General features: G+C 33.4%; 1 protein-coding gene across 4 annotated transcripts in view; it reads left to right on the top strand.

The window, feature by feature from the left end:
* The window catches only part of PTBP2 (polypyrimidine tract binding protein 2), a 42,957-nt gene extending 21,131 nt beyond the window's left edge, over positions 1-21,826 (top strand). The window contains exons 6-11 of one of the 4 annotated variants that reach the window (XM_025872256.2): positions 9,072-9,226; positions 10,675-10,708; positions 11,126-11,218; positions 16,925-17,141; positions 17,240-17,317; positions 17,473-21,826. In XM_025872256.2, the coding sequence (XP_025728041.1) occupies positions 9,072-9,226; positions 10,675-10,708; positions 11,126-11,218; positions 16,925-17,141; positions 17,240-17,317; positions 17,473-17,602 (707 nt within the window). In that variant the 3' untranslated portion in view covers positions 17,603-21,826. Of the gene's footprint in view, positions 1-9,071; positions 9,227-10,674; positions 10,709-11,125; positions 11,219-16,924; positions 17,142-17,239; positions 17,318-17,469 lie in introns of all 4 variants that reach the window. The other 3 variants (XM_025872255.2, XM_025872259.2, XM_025872258.2) reach the window with 3 other exon arrangements.
* Positions 21,827-23,407: the final 1,581 nt, after the last annotated feature.

Below are 23,407 nucleotides of genomic sequence, written 5' to 3'. Positions count from 1 at the left end.
TTCCCCAGCATTCTCAAATAGGATAAGCTTATTCCTGTAGGGCTACAATGTTATTCGTAGACTGCCTTTTAACTATCCAGGATAAAATCTTCATGTAAAGTTCTTAATGGATGATCACATAGCCTTTGCTTGAAATAATCTGTTAGGTTCACCCATTATATTGTTCTCAGGTATAGTTTTAAGAAATTTTATTTACCTTTATTTTCAAGACAGTCTGTCAGAGATTTGAATTTATTCTAGTGTTACTGTTCATATTTTTCAGGCTAAACAGCCTGAATTCAGTAGTAACCAACGCTAGCCTTTGGATATAAAAGGTAGGTTTAAATTAAATCAGACTGTAGATTTTATTTTGAAAAAGTGTTGGTTTTTAAGAGTTGACAGTTTTATATATATATATATATAGTATGGCTGAAACAAAGAAAAGCCAGTATGTTACTGCTGCTTCTGTAATTGATAGAATAATAACTGTGTGTGTGACCACAGTATAAAATGTGCCTCTATCTAAAGCAGGTGAAAATTAGGTAGATTTTCACTAGTTCCTCTAAAGATACACCAAGAAAACAATAGGTAACATATAGGAAATCTCATTTCAATTCTTCTCTCGATCTTTTTCCCCCTGAGTTCTTTCTAACTTCATTATTTCGCTTCCCTTTTAGCTTCTATACTTTTTTTCCTGTTGATCTTGATTTTAATTTAATGGTGTTACTCTCTGAGTCTGCCTTTCCTCTCTATGCCTCATTTTCTAGATATTTCTGATAACCTTGTTAAGTAATTGGCATGAGCATTTCATACCTCTGAATGGATTCTGCCTCACCTCAGTGGCATCCTTGTTAATTCATTCATTGAATTATTCAGCGTTCATTTTAGCACTGTGCTAGGCACTTCAGGGATTCAGAAGGTTTCTGTTGTGTAATCTGGTTTACAGTCTGGTGGAGGCAGCAAACATCTGAGTAGCTCTAATGTGAGGCAAAGTGAAATCTGTAATAGAGTTGGTGTCATATTAGAACATAATGAAATGTCTAATGAGACTCATTATCTGAAGGAGAAATTGGAGGGTTTTATGGGCCAAAGGCCATTTGATTTGGATATGAATAAGAATAAAAAACAGCATGAGCAGATGTGATAAAGTATATATCATGTTTAGGGAGTGACAAGCATTCACTTATTAACAAGCCATATTGAAGACTGACTAAATAAGATATAGTTGTGACTCTAAACCGGGGACATGAAATGAGAATGAAGAGAAACAAATATGGGAAAAATTAAACATAAAAGTAATAGTACTTCATGGAACGCTACATCAAAAACTAATGATGTAATGTATGGTGAGTAACATAATAAAAAAAAGTAATAGTACTTGGCATCTTATTGATACGAGTACTTATGAAGAATTAAACTTGGGGAGAAGTCCACTAGACAGTAGGAAATTCTGCCTACCACTTGGACAATAGTTCCATGAGCTTGTGAATTGGGAGAACAATGTGATATTTTAAAAGCTTGGCTTAAGATTCTTCAGATATAAGAGGGCGAGAGGATTAATGACTTGAAATTAAAATTGAAACTTAAGCAGTGCACATTTATATTGTGGGAAAAATTAAGCAAGAAATTGAGGGATTAAATAGGATTAAAATTAGAAGTTCCTATTCAGTTCAGTAGTTCCCATAAGGTTATTCATGAGGGTGGGTATAAATAAAAATAATGGATTAAGGATATAAATATGATAAGAAAGCATTTATTACTCTTTGAAGAAGTGTGCTATAAAAAAAGGAAAGAGAAATGGAAGGGTAGTTAAGTAAAACAGGGCCGGAGGAAAAATGTTTGCATTGAGGAACTATGCATAATCATACGGGCTCCAAATCCAGATGTCCTGAGTTCAAAATCTGTGTCAGCTTCACTGTCTTGGCCTCCACATTTGTAATGGATGTAATGACAGTGTTACAAGGCCATTGTGAGGATTAAATATGTTAATAAGTGCAGTTTGTATAGTGCTTGGCATACAATGAATGCTCATTTCATATTAACTAGTATTTTTTGTGGGGTTTTTTTGAAGATTTACTTATTTTAGAGAGCATGAGTCGGAGGGGGAGAAGAAGAAGGAGAGAGAATCTCAAGCAGACTCCTTGTTGAGTGTGGAGCCTGACACATGGCTTGATCTCAAGACTCTGAGATCACGACCTGAACTGAAACCAAGAGTTGGACGCTTAACCCAACTGTGCCACCCACGCACCCCTAGTATTTGTTTTTAAGGCTAGCTTAAGTCCTAGAATTGATTGTAGAGGATTGGATCTAGAGTATAGTGAAAATGCTGGAGCCTAAAAAAATAAAAAAGTACTTGCTTGCTTAGGATCATTGTGAGAACTAGAAGGGATTATTATCAAGCTCACATAGAAATATGGGGGGGAGGAATGTAGGGGCAGAGCTGGGACCAGAACTGAAGTCATCAGTTACATAGTCCATATTCTTTCTTCTCACCATTTTATGTTTTTATGAAGAAAGGGAAAAGGAGAAAACAGATGAAAGGGAGTACTTTTGAAGTTGGTTGAAAAATTTGAGGAAATTCTGATCTCATTCTTAGACTTGCTGAACATACCAAGATTGAGAGTAGGATGTGGGGCTTAGGTCTGATGGGTTTGTACAGAACCCTTGCAGATAGACTTGGATATCAGCTAATGTTAAATACCAGAATGTTTATGGAATCAGTTTTGGGGTGTGTATGTATGTTTTCACTCTAGTGCTCACTACAGCAGCACATATACTAAAATTGGAATGTTTTCACTCTATTACTTACCCAGATGAAAGCTTAGCCAAAATACAAGATTGGATTTATCCATGTCTGGCATTGAAGAACATCAAAAAAAACACTTAGGCTACATTGTAAAGTCAAGCCAAGGAAAAATAGAAAGGGAGCTACTCAACATAGAGGCCAAAAGTGGGTTCAGTAATTGTATGGAGTACGAGAATTGAGAAAGATGGAAGAATGAAGTCAGGAAAGGGGATTTTAAATATTGGGAAAAGAGAAAAATCAAAGATGTAGTAAGAGAAGTTGCTAAAATGGATTGATGTAGTAAAAATTGTCAAAGAAGTTTTTAAAAAAATTGTGAACCAAGGGTGTTTAATGTATCACAAGATGATGATGGGCTGGGAGAGGAGGAGGAAATAAAGCCAGGTGCTAAAGTCTTTCTGTGATGAGATGAAATGTTCCAGTGACCTGATGGTTGTTTTGATGAGAAATGATTGGATGCAGAATCTGTCTTAATTGATGGTGGTAGAACTGCAGTATGAAAGCAACATTGGATGGTAGGGTAGAAATGATGAATAATGCATCCTTTTTCCTTCCTTTGGGGAAGGGTTTAGGGAGATAAAAATGACTTTTTGAGAGGGTTATAAGAAAAGTTTCATTAGGATAAAGCAAGCTTTTAATTAAAAAGTTTCTCTAAGGAACACATTGAATAAAAATGTAGTTGTTAATGATAGAAAAGAGAATTCCAGCAGGCAAAATAAGGAATTGAAAGGAAGGTGGTAGAAGAGGAGGAATGGATTGTTTCAGGAAAGAATAGCATTTGTCATTCTTGTCAAAATTGAAAGTTTCAGTTTCAAATCAGGAAATAAAATGTAAAAAACTGCCCTCCCCACCCAAGACCCTATACTTGCTGAATTAGAAAGGGCCTCAAAGTCCCACCCCCTATCCTCTATTCAGTAGTATGTGAGACAACTACCGGATGTCTTGAACCAGAGTAAAGAAGTTTTAGGTTGGGAAATGAAGGGATAAAACAAATTCTGTACCTTTAAAAATCATAGATAAAATTGTCATAGTCAACAGGAGCCTAAGGAGACATGACTAAATGTAATATGGGATCCTGGAACAATAAAGGATATTAGAGGCATACCAAGGAAGTCTGGCAAAGTATGGACTTCAGTTAATACTGATTAATTGCAGCAACTATAGTAATGTAAGATGTTAATGATAGAGGGAAAAAGAAGTGCCCAGGTTATATAGGAGCTGTAGAATCTTCAGTTTTTCTGTAAATCTAAAACATAAATTTTATTAAAAATCATAGATAACTTTGTAAATGATTTAAAGTAAGTTAACAAAAAGTTTAATTCTTCTGAACAAGATTAAGGATGTCTATGTGACCTTAAGGGAAGAGGGCTAGATAAGTAAGTTATATCCCTTCATCCCACTGGACTTTGTATCCTGTACATGGCTGTGTGTTCATCCATTTCAGTGGAGTAAGGGTTAGCAATAATAATGTGTCAGAACGAACATGAGCAATTTAAAATTGCCGAGTCACTCAAAATGTCTGGGTGGCCCACCTGATGAAGATCATTTCACATGGAAAGTATCCCTGTGATACCTTTGTATGGCAGTTTATGAAGCTCTTCCACATTATTTTGTTCTAACACTCCTGGAAGTAGAGCAGGTATTTTTGATCTCTCATCATCAACATGCATTAATAATTTTTTTCCAGCATACCTGCTGCCTTAGCTAAAGATGTAAATCATTAAAATTACAGCTAAAAATATTTTGCTGGAGCCAATGTATATAACATGTTTTATACAATTTTTACAAAGGGAAGATGGTAAATTTATTGACTTACAGCTAGGAGTTAATATGAAAAATACAGAATTTTTCAGAATTTATCATTGTGGTATAAATAGTGCATCATGAAATATTTTGTATGTTGTTTTTATTGTAGAAGACATTTAGATTAAACCTAAATTTTTTTTTCTTGATTGACAGTAATTTTTCAGAGAAGAGCATACTGAGAGAAATTGTAGAATCTTTTCATTAGAGGCTTTAAAAGTCCAGTAAAAACTCAAGACTAATTCCAGGGATTTAGAACTGTGTAAAGATGGCTTAAATAGCTTTTCTAAGTTATCAGTCTGGGGAGGGGAGGGGCGGCGGGGAGGAAATAGTGGAAGAAAAGTACATGCTAGTGGCATCAAGTACAGTGACTGCCCTAATCTCTTAAAGTACTCTTACACCATACTCTGGGCTTCCTAAAATGAATAAAAATGACTTGGTAGAATGAAGGGGGGGAAATTGGAGGGGGAGACGAACCATGAGAGACTATGGACTCTGAGAAACAAACTGAGGGTGTTGGAGGGGTGGGGGGATGGGTTAGCCTGGTGATGGGTATTAAAGAGGGCACATACTGAATGGAGCACTGGGTGTTATATGCAAACAATGAATCATGGAACACTACATCAAAAACTAATGATGTAATGTATGGTGATTAACATAACATAATAAAATTAAAAAATATATATATAACCTGACACACTAGCACAGTGGCCCAGATTATAAATGGATAAGTGATAATAAATCGAAAAGTGGGGAGACATGAAGTAGACAGTGGGGATCTCACAGCTTACATTCCACTTTTTGCTAAGCTTCCCCTTACCTCCATACTAGGAGGTAAATTGCATCTCCTTTGAACCCATTTTCTCACTAGAAAATTTGCAGTCTTATTGTTACTTAAAGTGCAGTGTTGTTAATAAAAGGTGACATTTCCTGGCATTTAAAAAAAAAAAAAAAAAAGTCTGCCGATCTGTCACACTAAGACTCCAGCCTGGACTTTTAATTTTCAGTTACTATTTTAAATTAATTTCAGTTTTCTTTTAATTCTCAGTGATCATTTTTCCGTAAGTCTTGATGTTTTAAATAATTTTGTGCCACCAAGTTACCTACCTTCATTGTAAAACCCAGATTTCAACAAGAAATGTATTTCGAAAACAGTTGTCTTGAATATTTAAAGTTTCTTAGAACAAATTTTCTATCACCTTTGAATATTTTGGTGAAGTTTTCATGAGATTGTTGAATTGTATATTGACATTGTAGAGATGTATTTCAAAAGAAGCTTTTCTGCAAAAATGAAGTATTAAGCTTAGACTGTCGTGTTTAGATTGATACATCAAATTTAGGTAGATTGGTATTTTATATTTCATGAATTAATAATTTTCCTTGAAATGTCAACAGGGAAAGATGAGTAATAGATGACTTAGAGCTTAATTCTGGAAGTGTCAGTAGTGTGTAATCTATCTGCATGTCTAACATTCTTTTTTCTTTTCTTTTTATTTAATATACCCATACTCTCTTATAGCATTTTCTTTGAAATGAATAAATGTATTTTTTTTAATTCCTTACCATTTCTTAACCTCATGTGTACAAAATATACTCAAGTATACATGGCAGTGGTTCACAAAATACCTAGAGATTTCTTGGTCTCTAACAAAGTCAAAACTATATTCATGACAATACTAAAATATTATTTGTCTTTTACTCTTACTCTAACCTAGCATACATTACTCTGAAGGCTAATAGAATATGGGATGTGTTCTTGTTCTTTTTAAAACAGTTCTTGGTTTTTATTTCTGGTATTTTGAATATCAGTTGACATAATCCAAATAAACAAAAGGTCTTTGTGGTCCTCAGTAATTTCTGAGTTTACTTTGTAAAGGGGTCCTGAGACCAAAAAGATTGAGAACTTTTTCAGTGTGGGGATACAAAGTTCAAGACAATTCTATTAAATAGTATTTTAATAAACAGAGGATGGCGGTAAGAGTCAAGAGATGGACAGGGAAAATGCTAGGGATTTAGGAAATTGTTTAGATTAATTTTGGTATCTAATTATAATTAGTTGTTCAGTTAAATTATTTTGGTTTAGTGGGCCCTGAAAATTGTTTGGTAGAATTGGAAATGAAACCAGAAATTAAACGTTTAATTTTTCATTGTGGACAAGAGCTGAGGCTCAAATGTCTTTCTTTGATGGATTAAAAAAAAATCTTTTATTCTTAAAGGAATTTGAGGATTGATACTGAACTTTTTTCTTCTGCATGCCATGTGTTGTTGGTGTTTGTTTTGGGCCACCGACTGGAACCCATTAAGACCAAGAAACTTAACAGAATTTTAAGCACTTTTTCCACGGAAGAGCAGCAAATTAAGGCAGGGAAACAAGGGAATGATTTGACAATGTAATGGCTACATCTGGAGTTTCTGCCACCAATTATTGAATAAATTGTGTTATCAACTTTAGTTGAATGCTATGTACACTGAGCCACAACTACCTGAAAAATACTTTCAAGGAATGATAATTAAAGGAGGAGGGGGAGAGGTCATTTTCATTGGCAGCAAATTAAGATACCCATTGAATATTTAATGGAAACAACCTATAAAGTATAATGAGAGCTACAGTATTTAATGTGGGGAAGTTTGAAATGCTGTAGAATAGTTTGCAAAGGTCCACCACACTAGTGGATCCAAAAAGGCATCAAAGACTACTAAAGACATGAGAAGTTTTTATTTTAAAATTAGATACTTGTTTCTGGGTTTTACTTTTAAAATAAAAAAGGATGAAAAATAATACATAAAATGGATGAGCGGATGGAACAAGATTGGCCATGAGTGCCATGAGTTAATACTTGTTAAACCCGTGTGATGGGTGTGTGGGGTTTGTTATTCTAGTCTCTTTCTCTCTCTCTTTTTTTTTTTAATGTTGGATATTTTCCATAACAAAGAATAAAATCTAAAAAAGAAAATGGAGAAATAAGAAAAAGGGAATCTGGAAAAGTGGGCAAAAAGCACTAAAGCTCATCCACAAAAAGATTGAAAAAAATATTATTCCACTGTTGAACTGCTCAGAGAGAAGAGAGAAAAAGAAATTGGAGGGAGGGGCGCCTGGGTGGTTCAGTCGTTAAGCGTCTGCCTTCAGCTCAGGTCATAATCCCAGGGCCCTGGGATTGAGCCCCCGCATAGGGCTCCCTACTCGGCAGGAAGCCTGCTTCTCCCTCTCCCACTCTCCCTTGCTTGTGTTCCCTCTCTTGCTGTCTCTCTCTCTGTCAAAAAATAAAATCTTTAAAAAAAAAATTGGAAAATATTTATTAAGTCAAACTGCAGATAATAAGAATTGTGACTCTTAACCCTTCAGACTGTCAATGAAATCAGTTTCTATAAAGTAAAAAGATAAAAAAAAAAAAACTTGGCTAAAATATTAAGAGATCTGAAACCAAAGGCAACATCACATCCTTATGACATACACAAGAAGGCTGGTGGAAAGAGAAAAGAAGAAATAAAATATGAACTTAACGGGACAACAATACTAAGGGCCATTTCTCTCCAGGTATGTCATGAATTAACTTCATGTAGGTTGGATGTTTCCTTTTTCATGGGAAGGAGAAAAATACAATTCATTAGTGAACTAGTATTTATTGAGATATAAACTGGCATGGAAGAATTGAAGGGAGGGAAGGATTTTGAGTTTATTCTTAAATGGTGAGACAAAATTCTCTCTAGAATAAATGACTGGCGTATCTTAAACATGATAGAACAATAGTAAGACTGGAAAATAGAACAATTGAAATAAGGAAGTGGTAAAACTGGTAAGCAAAAGGTAGGAAAAGACTGAAAGAGAAAGCTTGCGTGTTAACAGTGACATTTTCTCAGTCTTTCTACTGGGGAAATGTGTTTGAGAAATTTGTTGTGTTCATTATGACTACTTGAGTGTGAAATTAAGGCAAATAAACTTTGGTAAGATTTTCTTTAGGTCATTTGAATGAATGAATTAAATAATGATGTGTTCCGGGTGATAGTTCTCCAAGAACTGAAGAACTTACTATATTTGTTTCATAAACTGTAATTGTCTGCTTTCAAGTATGAGTTTATGAAGAAGATAGCACTTGTATAACAATGTGTTGAGTTATTGTTGAAGATATTTATTTTAGATGTGCCTTCTTGCTATAAACCATGGAAGTGAATTTTTCAAGTTTCTGACCTAGAAATATATTCTTTATGCTTTGTTTGCTTTTCCATAGGAAATGGAATATTATATATTTAATTTTTTAGCATACTACAGGTATGTACCTTAGCCCTAATATTTAATGATTTCATTGAAACCAGTTAATTTTCTCTAATTGCTACATTATCAGCAAACCATTTTTCTAAATGTTATAAAAATTAACTTTCAGGAACCATTTGGAGTGGTCAGCCCTAAGCCATGCAGCCATCGTGCTTAAATTGGTTTTTGTAAACGACTTGTGTGTGTTTCGTAAAATATGCTTTATTTTAAAATTAGGGCTTCCTGTTGCAGCTGTTCCAGGAGCTCTGAGTCCTTTGGCTATTCCAAATGCTGCTGCAGCAGCTGCTGCAGCTGCTGCTGGCCGAGTGGGTATGCCTGGAGTCTCAGCTGGTGGCAATACAGTCCTGTTGGTTAGCAATTTAAATGAAGAGGTTAGTAAAATAATTTTCTAATGTTTATTCTTTAACTCCATTTCATTTGTGAAAGTTTTTCATGTTTATTTCATTTTGCACTTGCCTTTCTTTTTATGTACATTCATTAGTCAAAGTATTTTCTGTATGTTTCTACTTCTGAATAAAATCTATGTACTTGTTTAGGTAATATTTCCTTAGTCATATCTCTTTATATATTATTATTATTATTATTTTTAACCTAACTACCTATTTTTCCTAAGAAAAATATGGTGAAGTACTAAAGTATGGCTTTTTCTTTTTGTTGTTCTCAAAGGCAAATGTGGTCTAATTTGCAGATTTAATTGTAAAACAATTTTGTTCTTTGCCTTTTCTAATTATTTGCTTGTTCATTTCATGCTTATGTGTCATTGCATTTTTTTAAATCTTATTTTATGTGAACTACTCTAATACATTTTTCTTTGAAGGTTCTTCCAAAGATCTTGACGAGGCACTCTTCCAGTCTTTCTTAGTAATTTTTTCTTTGCAGTTATTAGTCATTGTCTTCTAAAAATATTTTTCAACTTTATCCCCTCCCCCCCTTGTTAAATAAAATTTATTGCTGAGTTATTTTCTTTAGTTGTACATTTTATGTCTGGTATATTTTATTTTGATTGCTATGAAAGCTGGTATGAAATGTGGGAAGCTCAGTGTATCAGTTTACAATGTCTAATTTGAATATTTGTTTCATTTTTAATTGGCCTCTGTTAATACGAACATTAAGCTTATTTTATCATTTAATACTATTGTCATTCACAGTTCTGCATGCTAAAATGTTTGAATCAGAGTGCCTTTGTTTTTCTTTTAAGAATTTTGCCTGCATTTCATAACCAGCCATGCTTATGCAGTTAAAGTTCAAAGTTTAAAATTCCTGTGCATGCTTTCCTTCCCTATGTTGAGATGAAATGCTGTAATTTACTCTTTGATATAGATGTACTTTACCCATATTTGTCTTGGATGACTACATTTTACTCAGTTTTTCTTGTACAGTACATAAACCAACCATTTTCTGACCAAATTCCTGCATTTCCTATGTACTGACCTATATTTTATTTTTTTTTTGTTCCCCAATTCCTTATTTTTTTCTTCTGCATTGCTGTTTCCCTTCCCCATTTCATCCTTTTCCCCTGTGTGTTCACCTTCCCTTTCCTTGTCTTTTCCCAAATGCCCATTCCCTTCCCTGTCTTATCCTTTATTTTCCTTGTCCTTGTCTTCATTCCCTGTCTCCATTCCCTATGTTCATGCTTCTGTGCTTGAACAAATGTTCCTCGGACCAACTTGCCCCAATTAACCGCCTTGAACCATGATCCATGACCACCTCACCATTCTGCGGGAACCACCCTTCGTTATGGATGATCTGTTCATCTCCGCTCTTCCTCGACTCTTCTCTCTTCTTGTCTTACGCTGCTTGCTCTTCTCTCCTTCTAAAGATGGTTACGCCCCAAAGTCTGTTTACCCTCTTCGGTATGTTATTGTTAGCACTATACTTTTATTATTGATTTGATTTTTGTTTCACCTTAATTCTTATTTGTAGCTAGCACTTTGGCTTAAAGTTGAATAGTAAATCTTTTGCTATTTTTCTTTGCTATTTAAAACTCTCCATAGACACAAAATTTGTTTTAATGCATGCTGATTTATTTTGCATGGTCTTTAATTTAATATCATTCACATAGCTTTGAGGGTTTATCAAAAATTATTCTTTTCAAAATTCACTGTTCAAAATCTTGATCTTCTTTATTCATTTGTGAGAATGATGAGTTTGAATGAGTGATCATGTTGATGTCTGAATGTTTCATTAATATGTCAGAAAGATAATCTTCAGCTGACTTGCATGTAAAATTAATTCCATTTTTGGATTACCTCTCTGTGGCTCCAAAAAAGGTGTTTATGGAGATGTGCAGCGTGTGAAGATTTTGTACAATAAGAAAGACAGTGCTCTGATACAGATGGCTGATGGAAACCAATCACAACTTGGTAAGATTAAACTGTATGTTAGCTATATATCTTTAAATCTGAATCTGTTAATAAAAACAAACCCCTTTATGGCAGTAAGAAAACATTTTTTTTATAGCCAGGCTCAAAATGTCATGTTAATTTTCATATTTTAATGTATTTATACATGATGAACATGTTTGCATATTCTGCTGTCCTCTTACCAATCCTCAAGTACAATCTCATGGAAAACGGTTTGGGCTCCAAAATTTCAGTAAGTTTCACATAATAATGATCGCGTTTATATTAAAGATCTTTAGTGTTTTTCTTTTCTGGTTACTCTCTATAATAGAAGTTAACTGTTCATATAGTCTAAGGAATCCTAATTTTAATTATTCTAAGTATTTGTCTAAACTTAGTAACAGAAAGAGTCACATGGAAAATGTATTTTAGAGATACCAGGCTTTTACAAAATGAAAAACTTGTGCCACATACACCATTGTTAATCCCTTTTGGAATCTTAAAATGTACTTGATCACACATATATTCTTACTTAGGTAGATATTTTAATTAATGTATCATTTGACTTTATATACAATGTCAGATCACATAAATCCAGAATACAACTGCATATTCACAATGTGGTAAGACTGTAAATATCATCATGTTCTTAGCTTATAATTCTCTTTATTCAGATTCAGGGTGATGATGCCTCACATTGGCTTTCACATTGTTAATTTTGAGGTAAGGGCTGTCAGTTTTGCTGTTAACAGCCAGTAAAACTCATAAACTTGAACAATGTGATATATTTGGCCTTTGGTAGCAGATAGAAGTAAGTTTGAATTTCATTGTTTCTTACCAGCTATCATGGTAGCTCAGACAACATATAAAACTATACATCAGACTCTCCACTTTTTAAAATGGAGATACCCATCTTCAATGAAAGATTTATAAAAGTGCTAATCATGTCCTAGATGCCTAGTAAATGTTTTCTTCTGCTGTGTATACTTCTGTGCTCGGGTAGGGGTAGTCATGGCCATTTTTCTATGTACATTGTAAGTAGCATTTTACAAAGCATTAAAGCTTTCTCAAATGTTTCATTTTTTTCTCATCACTCTGTGAGCTGTGGATGGCATTACCCTTCATAAAAAGGATATACAGGCATCATAGTTGAGAAGTACCTGAGGTAGAATTAAACCAAACTCTTCTGGATATTTTTTATATAAGGCCTATTTTAAATAAGTGGCATTTTAATTTTTACTATAGTTGCATTAGTTTGCTTGGGCTTTTAAAATACCACAGATTGAGTGGCTTAAACAACAGAAATTTATTTTCTCAGGTGCCAGCAGATTGACTTTCTGATAAGGGCTTTTTCTTCCTGGCTTGCAGATGGCTAACTTCTCCATGTGTCCTCACATGGACTTTCTTCTGAGCTCTCTGGGTTTCTCTTCCTCTTACAAGGACACTAGTCTAATTGGATGAGGGCCTCATCCAACGTTCATTATCTCCTTAAAAGTCCCTGTCTCCAGATGGTCATATTGTAGGATTAGAGCTTTAATATATGACTTTTGGGAGAATACAGTTCAATGCATAACAGTACTTACATTTGTAAATCTTTTACTTCTGTTTTTTGTAAGATCTTTCTAATAAAGCTTTGACATGATTTAGTTTTTAAACTATATTTAATAGTAAATTTATTTCTCATTGCTAGATTTTGCTTTTTTGAAGTAGATGACCATAAAAATATGTACTCACACAATTAATGCCTTTAATATTGAAAAAAATACTGATTAATTTTTAAAATTTAATATGCTTTATTTCTGGTCACTGTTCTTTTGGTTTTCATAGGACTCTATTTGGAAATACTCATTGCTTCATGATATAGGTAGATTTTTTTTATGCTTAGGAAAGTAGTATGGGGGAAATACAGAGAATTAAGAGATAGTAGTGTTTAAATGTGAAGGAGATTGTTGCAAGCCTTAGAGGGCATGTTAAATCATTTGAGACCACAGTTTTAAAATTTGTGAACATGAAGATTTTCTTTAATAAACATTCTACCATGCCTATTTTAGTATTTTCTTAAATTGGATGTCTTAAGAATAATTTGTGTATGTTATCCTTAAATGAACTTTAACAGAATTTTAACAAAATACCGAAGTAGTAGTTCCTTCATATTAAACTTTTTTTTTATTATATAGCTGCCATCTCAAAAGTAAACTTAGTTCTTCATAACAGACCTTTATCTACTAAATTACATCTATCAAAGTGTTCTGTAAAATGAGTGGAAATCCTATAACTGTTAGGATACTTGAGTAGTTTTTAAGTATGTGTATATATTGGCTTTCACAGTGGAACTACAATGAATAATGAAGAACTGTCAATCACACTTTGAGTCTTGCTGGTCTCACAAAAGAGATTTCAAGAGATCTCTCCCTCTGTCCCCCCAAGGAGGGAAATAGCAAATAGTATGGAGTATAATGGGGAAACAATAAATTTAAAAATTATGATAGAATCTAAGTCCCTGTGCACCAGGAATAACAATAGCAAATGTAAAGGAATAAATGCATTAGTGAAAAGACAGGTTATTAGATCTGTTTTTAAAAAGTTCGTTACAAGAAAATGTATAAAGCACAAGGATGTGGAAAGGTTGAAAGTAAAAGGGATATAAAACAGATAAATCACCAGGAAGATAAAACAGTTTTATGTGTGTGTACCCCCTAATGAAATAGCCTCAAAATATGTAAATCATAAATTAATAGAACTAGAGGGAGACCTGAACAAATCTCTTATAGGAAGAGATTTCAACACACCTTTCTGAATTATGTCAGGCAGACAAAAAGAATATCAACAAAGATACAAATGGTGTGACTAAATTACCTTAACAATTACACATGTATAGAATTATGCATTTAACACATTGTTTTTTAAGTACGTGTGGGAACATTTATGAAAACAGGCTTCAGTAAAGAGTAAGTATCCTATAGACCCTATTCTCTGTTGCACTATTTAGAGTTAAGAACAAAAAGATACATTTAGAATTTCCCAAAACTAAAATGATAATGAAAGTACTATACGAAGTAGATACGTGTAGTACAGTGAAAGTGTTTTGACAGGAGGTTAACTTTATGAATGTTGGTATAAACCCAAGGAAAGGAGATGATGATGATAATAAAGACTAGAAATCATTGGTATAGAAGACAGTTGAGAGAAAAAAAAAGCTAGAAGCTGGGTCTTTGAACAAATTAATAAAATAGACAAATGGATGTTGAGATTCATTTTTTAAAAAATGAGAGGCAACACAAATAATACTTGGAATTTTTAAGGGGATAATTGTTGATAGCTCCAGTTACACATTTTTATAAACTCCTCCTGTATAAAAACCTGTAAATTTTTTTTTTATCATCTTTTGACTTTCCGTCATTTATTAATGTCTTCTACAGAGATTAAGGGAAAAGTAAATTATATTTAACCAAAAGTGCCATTTCCACTGTGCAGCACTGGCCTTTTCCTCTTTTATCATTGATTGCTTTGCCTATTTACACTATATTTCTTATAACTGATTTCAAGATAGAGTCCTGTTATTTAAACTTGATTCATCTTAAATTAGTAATTCAAATAATCTTTTTGTTCAATTGTGTGCCTCAGTTTTTGATGAGCTTTTTTTTTTTTTTAAATAAAAACCATTAAGACCCCTCATCTTCAGCCCTCATCCTCTTGAGATTACTTCAGATTCTTTTGTCAAGTCAGCTGACAACTTCCAGAGTTAGCTCTTCGATTATTTTGGTTTATTTTAATCCCATTATTCTATCATCCATCTCCTCTTGGTACAGCTACTATGCCTAGGACTTTATTGTTTTCTTATTTCTGCCCTTCGGTATATCAAAACTGAGCTGTTTGTGCAGTCGTTTCATAACTTTTCCAAAACTGAACTAAGATAGTTTTCTTTATAACAGCCTTCATCTGCTTTATACCACTTTATTCCCCCAAATTCACTTCTTATAACACATTTGTATGAGCTAGTAGTACTTTATCATAAGAAATAGAATGATAGAACTTTAAAAATGTTTTGTAATTCAAGTAAGTTTTATTATAAAAATGTACCATCTCTATGAATAATTGAATTGATTTTATAAGTGAAAATTTAGAAGTATATGTGAAATGCAGTGGAACTAGTGAATTCAGGACTAAGAGATGATTTTTTTGTTAGTCTCCATTGAAAATCTAAGAAAAAAACATTAACAAATACATAACACTACAGTAAAAACAGTCGGGAAGAGTAAATTTGTTTTTAAAGATTAAGGAAGCTTTAAGTGAAAAAAGAACATAGTTTTGATTCTTCTCTGAATGGTCCCTTAACACTTTCTTTTTCAGACCTGCTTTATATTTAACTGGTTCTATACAAGTACGTATGACAAGATGCACAGAATTAACAAATTCTGTGTATCTCCGATGTCAGACTGTGTACTGCAGTATACTAATCAAATTAAAAACATTTTGAGAGTAAGGATTTTGTTCTTGTTTCCCTGCTCTTCCATATTGCCTTTATCTCTCTGCTTTTAATACTCTAATACTTTAAGTAGTTAAATCAGACCTTCAGTTTAAAGTATATATGACTTCTGAAATGGTCTTAAGTTGTGACTAGTGAGTAAAACCTAAAACGTAGAGAACTCTTCTGTAATCTCAGATCAGTTCATTTAGCTTAAAAATAACCCGACTGCTACCTCAAGAAGTAATGTTCTGTGTTTAAGCACTGTGCTTTGTGCTGGGATAGAGACAGTGGTTCCTACCTTCATGTACTTTGCGGTCGGAAGGAGGATTTAGATAATTAAAATAAATTGTGATGAATTTAAAAAGAAGTAAAGGATGAATATTTAGTGAGGTTCTGAACCTTTCCAGAGAAGAACGATGATGAGAAAGGCTAGGAGGAATAATGAATGAGTTGGGAAATTGTTGCAGATAGAATAGCATGGGCACAGGGCTAAAAGTAAGAAAAACTAGCATGTCAAGGAGATAGGTTTTGTATAGCTGGAGCTTAAAGTGCAAGGAAATACAGTACTAAAAAAACTATAACTTCCATGAGGGGTAGGATGGTTCTTGTCTTACACTTGATTATCAGCACTAACAAAGTAGTTGGTATTGTACATCATCAAGAAATATTTTCAAAGAGGCTGGGGAGATTTCATTCCTTAACATGGCTTGTACCTTTCCTAGTCTGACCTTAAGATTTTAAGCAGGTAATGACATCAGATTTACAATTTATAGAGTTCATCCAGCAGCTATGTGTAATAGAATGGGTTGGAGAAAAGTAGAAAAAATCCAACAGGAAGATAAATTAAGAGACTGAGTTATGCAGATCAAAACATTGTGACAGTGAAAAGGAGAGAATGGAGAGATGAATTGAGGAATAATTAGGAAGAAGAGCATTCTAGGACTTGGCAATTAGGTTGTGGGGCAGAAGGGAGAAAAAGTTACAGATGAGTACTAGTTTCTGCAACTAAGTGTATGACTTAGCAGGATTGGCAAGGAAGAGAGAGATTCATAATCAGGATTTTCATCCTATGAAAGAAACTGGCTTTTTTGCCAGAATGCTTGTCTAATGCAAATAAATTTAATCTTGTCACCAGTGGCTGTTGAAAACTTACTGATTTATTGAAAAATCATAGAATTCCGTTATTTCTGCCATTCTAAAAATTCTTTTTGCCTTGGACTTTAGTTAATATTCTTAATAGGCATTTTTTCTTTTTACAGCCATGAATCATCTTAATGGACAGAAAATGTATGGCAAAATTATTCGTGTTACTCTTTCTAAACATCAGACTGTACAACTACCTCGAGAGGGACTTGATGATCAAGGGCTAACAAAGGATTTTGGTAATTCCCCATTGCATCGTTTTAAGAAACCTGGATCCAAAAATTTTCAGAACATTTTTCCTCCTTCTGCAACCCTTCACCTATCCAATATCCCGTAAGTATCAAAGTTGGAGTTTAAGGGTACACATTTTAAGAATAAAACCTAAAATTTATTATTAATCTTTACTTTTTTTTTCCATCCAATTTTCCTAGTCCTTCAGTAGCAGAAGAGGATCTACGAACACTGTTTGCTAACACTGGGGGCACTGTGAAAGCATTTAAGTTTTTTCAGTAAGCAAGCTTTCTTGTTTTTAAATTAGTGACTTCATAGAAGTTAAGAGTTGTCTTCATAGTTTTTATCCTTTTTGTTTATGGGTAAAAATTCAAGTATTTAAGCCCTTTCTAATTTTTATGAAGTATCTAATTTCATAATTTTGTTTCAGAAGAGATCACAAAATGGCTCTCCTTCAGATGGCAACAGTGGAAGAAGCTATCCAGGCCTTGATTGATCTTCATAATTATAACCTTGGTGAAAACCATCATCTGAGAGTGTCTTTCTCCAAGTCAACAATTTAAAAAGGGGGAGATGAAGATTGAGGGTGTATCACATTGTTTGGTGTCATCACCTATTGACTGTTCAGAAAAGTGGGGACCAGAGTTTGATTTTTTTTTGTTGTTTCTTTTTTTTTTTTTCATGCTGTTACCATTCCTTGGTTATAAAATGAAATGGCATACATAAAGGCAGAGTTGTTAACTGCTGTATTTCATCTGTTCTATAGGGAGGCCATTTTTATTGTATGTTTATAATTTTAGTTTAATTATACTTTCCTTTTTCAACTTAGTTGACATACGTGCCTTAAAAAGGAAAACTAGTGTTGCTATTGTGCATTTACTAGGAAAAAGGAATTGGTTGTCTAGGGCACATTGTTATATGGGAATTCAATATGTTTAGGCAGGGGTGTGTAAAAAGGTTAAGTTTTTGTTTCTCCTGCTTGGAACTTATTTAGAATTATTGGCTTGTCACATTTCTTTCTATTTAATCAAATAAGACATACTGAAGTAAAGCAGCATTTTTTAGTTTTTACTACCTTAGGCTTTCTTGCTTTAAAAAAACATTGGCCTTTTGTATCTCACAATTCTGGTCTAGATTCAGTTATGAATGTAGGCATTAGTTAAAATTAACAAGATGCAGAGTATTAATTTCTTAAGACAACAAAGTGGTTTCTGTAAGTTTGAGCCCTATGTGGAAAGCATTGTGGAATCTTAACCTTTTTGTACACACTCTTGTGGGACGTATCATATAAATGTCAGCACTAAGTAATGTCTTGTTTGTGGCTGAATATTTTTCGTAGATGTTTTTGAAGTTGACATGACTTACGTGCATTTAAATATATATTGCCATCCTTAGTTTGTAATTAAGATTTGGAATATGGTTGTGGATTTCTGAGCATGTGCAGACTGGTCTAGCTAGTTCAGGAACTGGTGCATGTATTTTTCAAAGATAAAGAACGTGTACTGCGAAAATTTGCAGGAAGATTAATTTTGTGGCAGTTTTCTAAAACTGACAACCAGGTGGGACCAAAGTTTATGTGCCTTTAGTCTTAATTTACCTTGCATTGTAATATTCAGTTTTAATAAATCTTCAAAATATTTTGTATTTAGGAATAGATCTGACTTTAATAAAAACATGGCTCAGAATCTACAGGTCAAATTAATTTGAACAGTTCTTGTCAATCTGAATTGTTGATTCTGTTTAAATGACCAATACTTTTTGAAATTGATGTACTTAGTTTCAAGATTCATAGATTCTGTTATCTATGTAGACAGAATGGTCATGTATATTTTCTATTAGTTGAGTTTTTACATCTTTAGAAATGTAAAATTCAGTATAGTTTGAAAGTGGCACAATTAAAAATTAATTTTCTAACAAAGTTGGGAGGTTTGATGGTTGTTTAATTTCCTTTTGTGTGTACTCTGCTTACCTCTGTAGCATGCTCAATAAACACTTCTGTAGCTCTGTATTCACCTTTTCTGTCTTTCTCTGCTGCCTTTTCTCTCTCCTCCTCTTTGTTTTTCACTCCACTGTGCTTCTGAATTCATGTTTATTCTCTGCCAGGGTGGGAAAGGAGTAATAATATTACAATTCTATGGCTTTATACCATAAATAAATCTAGATGCTGTGAAAATATACCAGCTGGTTTTTTTTTTTTTCTTAATTTAAAAGATAGTAACTGCTTTTCAGGAGGACACATATTAAACATTTCCCACCCTGTTATAATCTACTGCTTTAAAGACATAACTTTTATTGTATCTTGTTAATTCTTTCTATCTCTTTTGTTGTTGTTGTTTTTTTTAGTAGATTTATGCACTAATAGATCTTTTGGATTTGCCATGCTCTCTTGCTGCAGTTTCATCTTTCATCTTTTGTGTCTGCTAAAGATTTCCTACTAATCTTAGATTACCTTGTGAGTTTTAACAAAGAGTACTAGATGTTACTGGGAAGAAACAGTAACATTTGGTCTGTTTTTGCCATGGGTGGGAAGATAATACGTTCAGGTTATTTTAAAACTTAAGGGTAATTTGTGATGTTACAACTTTCTTTTTTTTTTTTAAAAAGAGTTCAGTTAGGGTGCTCTTTGTGTTACTCATAATATTTTTGGTCACTTTTTAAAAATATATTGGTTTCAAGTAACTTTAGAGTTAATACATATTCTGTAGGTTTGTTTTGTTATGAAATAACTAAGAATTATGCAAAACTCATACATTAGGAGAATAAAAAACAAATGGAGTAAGATAACTTTAAATGTGCCATATTAATACCACAATTCATTTGCCTCCAAGAAAGAAGAATGTAGTAAATAAAACAAACAATTGCTTACATTTGAGTCAGCAACATTGGGGTTCTTTGGAAGATAGGTGATCTCATATTTTTTCTTCTTAAAATGGGATTGTACTAGAGAAGCACTCAAAGCAACAGCAGATGGGCCTAAAGTATGTAAAAAACCAATACCATGGCTAGTGAATAGGAATTGAACAAAATTTCTTCTAAGTGAACTTTTTTTCTCAGTATTGGGTGGTGGTTGAAACACCTGAAAGTAAGTACTTAGCCACCTTTCAAGTTATTCTTTGTGGCTGGCTTTGGGTCCGAAAAAGAAAGGAGGGTCCTGAAATGTGCATAGGAACTGGATTGCTTCAGTCGCTGAGCTGGGGAAAGTTCACAATACCTCTGATGGAGGATTACCAGACACCAAAGTTCTTCCTGCCCAAGGAGTGGCAGATTCTTCAGTCTCTTAGAGTACACTATGATACACAGCCTTCCTTCCAAAGCACCATGTCCATAAAGTGGTAATTTTGACATTGTAGAATATTTAAAATTTGGTACCTTAACCCAGTCCTTGTCCTATGTAAGTTGCTGAAGTACTAGGTGAAAATACTGTCAGCATTGTCATCATTATTTCCACTCTATGCCTCAGTCTTTTACAATGAACTAGCGAACAGTGAAGTGTTCTTAACAGCTTAGCTGCTTGTTAATAGAAGCCTTACCTTGAATACTTTTTATGACTGCACTAGAAAACCTGTTTTTTTGATACTAAGATTTATTTGGAAATGGGTTTCAAAGCACCTACTTAAGGAATGGATTCATATGTATTTATATTGAATGTTATGTTTAGCATGAGAAATGACATAAATAACATTAGAAATGTTTAGAAATGTCATTTGAAAGCCACTAAGAATACCTTGGCTTAACCATGAAGGGTAACAAATCATTCTCTTCATTATGTTAGGAATATATTAACTCGGACTTTTAATTTGTTCCTGTAGTTCTATTTGGATCACCATATAGTTTCTAGGCAAAGGACAAGTCACTTTTCTAAGCCTCAGTAGCCTTCATCTATAAAATGGAGGCAATAAATTCTGCTCTGCCCACCTCACAGAATTCTTGTGAAGCTCAAATAGAGTAAATGCAGAAATGCTGTGTGGTAAACTGCTATGTAGGAGAAAATGTAACAGTGTCAAAGTTCTAGGACTGCCAGATTAGCTTGTAGTAAACTTAATCCACACTAAATTTTATCCTACTGCCTTTTTTTTTTTGCTACAAGGAAGTATTTTTTTAATGGTCTAAATTTTTTTTTAAGTTTTTTTAAGTGACATTTAAAGATGGAGAATGCAAGTATATAATGCATCCCAAAGCCAAATGAAAGGAGACTGGATTTATTAGTCTTATATTTTCTGTTTGAACTATTTGATAACCCAGTAATTGAACATAGATACATATTTAATTTTAGGCTCCACTTAATGAGTTTTTTTTATATATATAACTTTAAAGGTTGCTGTGAAACTTGGAGGTAATTCCAACACTTAAAGACTTTGAAGGCTATGAAAAGAAAAGATTCTCATGACTAGCACAGGACTTCAAACTAAGTTTCCTCACTGATGCAGTATTTTAAAATGGAACATAAATCTGAAAACATGTTCAGGAAAAGGTACAATATTGTTTAGTGAACATGAGGGTATGTAGGTTTCTATTGTAGCTGTTTCTAGAAAATCTTAATTTTAAGCAACAGTATTAGAATTTGTACTAATTATCAAAAATCATAATTTTATATTTTTCTAAAATACACTCCGTTTAAGTTTTTTTTTCACTTTAGGTTTTACAAATTAAAATATTACACATGTTGAAATGTCAGATTATTCACATTAAGGACAAAAAGAATTGTTCAGATATGCAGAAGAATTACAGAGCAAATTGAACACCTATGCACTTAGCACTTGATTCTTCCACACGTAACACTTTCCATACTTTATATAATTTTAATATATGACTTAAATAAAACTTAGATTGAATTGACATCCCTGTGTACTTGTTCTAATCCCTACACCATCCCTTCCCCAGAGGTAAACATTATTTGAATTATGTTTTAATTCAGCGGTTGCTCTTGGTCTGTATTCTGTAGCCTAAATTTTCTCTGCACGTATACCCTATAATATTCATGATGGTTGGATGGTATATTTTGTTGTCCAGCACAGTTATTTTTTAAGATTGAGATATTTGGACATCCATACTCCCCTCATCAAATCTCATGACATTTAACCAATTTTAAGGTTTTTAAATCACTTTTTTAAAAATAAATATTGAATAAGTTGTTGGAGTATTAAGTTCCTCCTAATGTGAAGATGTAAAAAGTAAGCAAGGAACTGTTGACAGTATCTTAAAAGCTGAAATTAATGTGTAAGATTCTTAAATACAAATATATCCTTTCTAGCTACCCATAAAATCCACCCTTCTTGCGACTTCCCTCTCTCCCATTTCAGTGGAAAGGTGCTTGGCATGTTGTTTTCATCCCTTTAATTGGTGTTAGTGTTGTATAAGATTTTTTAGTGAAGGCATGTTACTTTTTATTATGAAACATTTCAAACATACAACAGAAGACTATAACCCCCATCGTTCAACTTCATTTACCAACTTTTCTTGTTCCTTTACCCATTTCTAACCTCCCATATTAACACAAATCCCAAATATGTTTCATCATCAGACTTTCTGGTATATTTTCCTTGCATTCCTGGTCATAGTCACTATTCTATAATAACGTCTGGGCTAGCCTCACCTGTCAACATTACAATTTCTTCAGATCCTAGAAGCTTGCTACTAAAAATGCAGCCCCCAGATCAGCAATTAGTATCACTTGGGAGCTTATTAGAAACTCAATCTCTGGCCCTGTCTCTGACCTGCTGAATACATTTTGACAAGGTGGGCAGGTGAGATCCATTTGGACATTAAAGTTTGAGAAGCATTCTAGTAGAATATACTTTTTTCAGTTTCATGAAAATCAAATTTTTTTCCTAATGTGACTATTAGTAATTTTAAGTTAGGTAAGTACTGTTAATAACATTAAGGAATAACTGTAGAATTAAAAAGGACCCTATATATATGTTATAGTTTTAACCTCGTTTTAAATACAAACTTCTAAGGAAGTCAAATGAATAGTTTCACGACATATTTCTAGTAACTGATCTGTAATTAGAATACAGGTCCTTGGGTTCCCAGTCCAGTCCTCCAGTGTGTTCTCCCAATTAAAGGAAATACAGCGCTGCTGTTATCAAATTAAAACTAATTTAGTGTACAATAGGTAAATAGCTATTAATAGAAATCAATTTTTTTTATTTCTAAACATCAAATTTAGCTTGACAGGGAAAGAAATTCCATGTGAATTGATTTTAAACGATTAGAAATTAACACTCTTCTAAGTGCTGACTCAAAGTATGGTATAATAAAATTATGCCCTTGGGTTGTTTTAGTAAATAGGCAGCTTTTCTATTCACTGAATGCTTCTTCAGTCCATTTCCCAACTCCAACTGGATAGCAGTTTCATAGTTGAAATA

Source organism: Callorhinus ursinus, unplaced genomic scaffold (assembly GCF_003265705.2).
Source record: "Callorhinus ursinus isolate GAN/ISIS: 27379988/994484 unplaced genomic scaffold, GSC_fseal_2.0 scaffold9, whole genome shotgun sequence".
In the NCBI taxonomy this organism is placed as follows: Eukaryota; Metazoa; Chordata; class Mammalia; order Carnivora; family Otariidae; genus Callorhinus; species Callorhinus ursinus.
The sequence above is the reverse complement of the archived record's forward strand: the minus strand, read 5'-3'. Positions and strand labels throughout refer to the sequence as shown.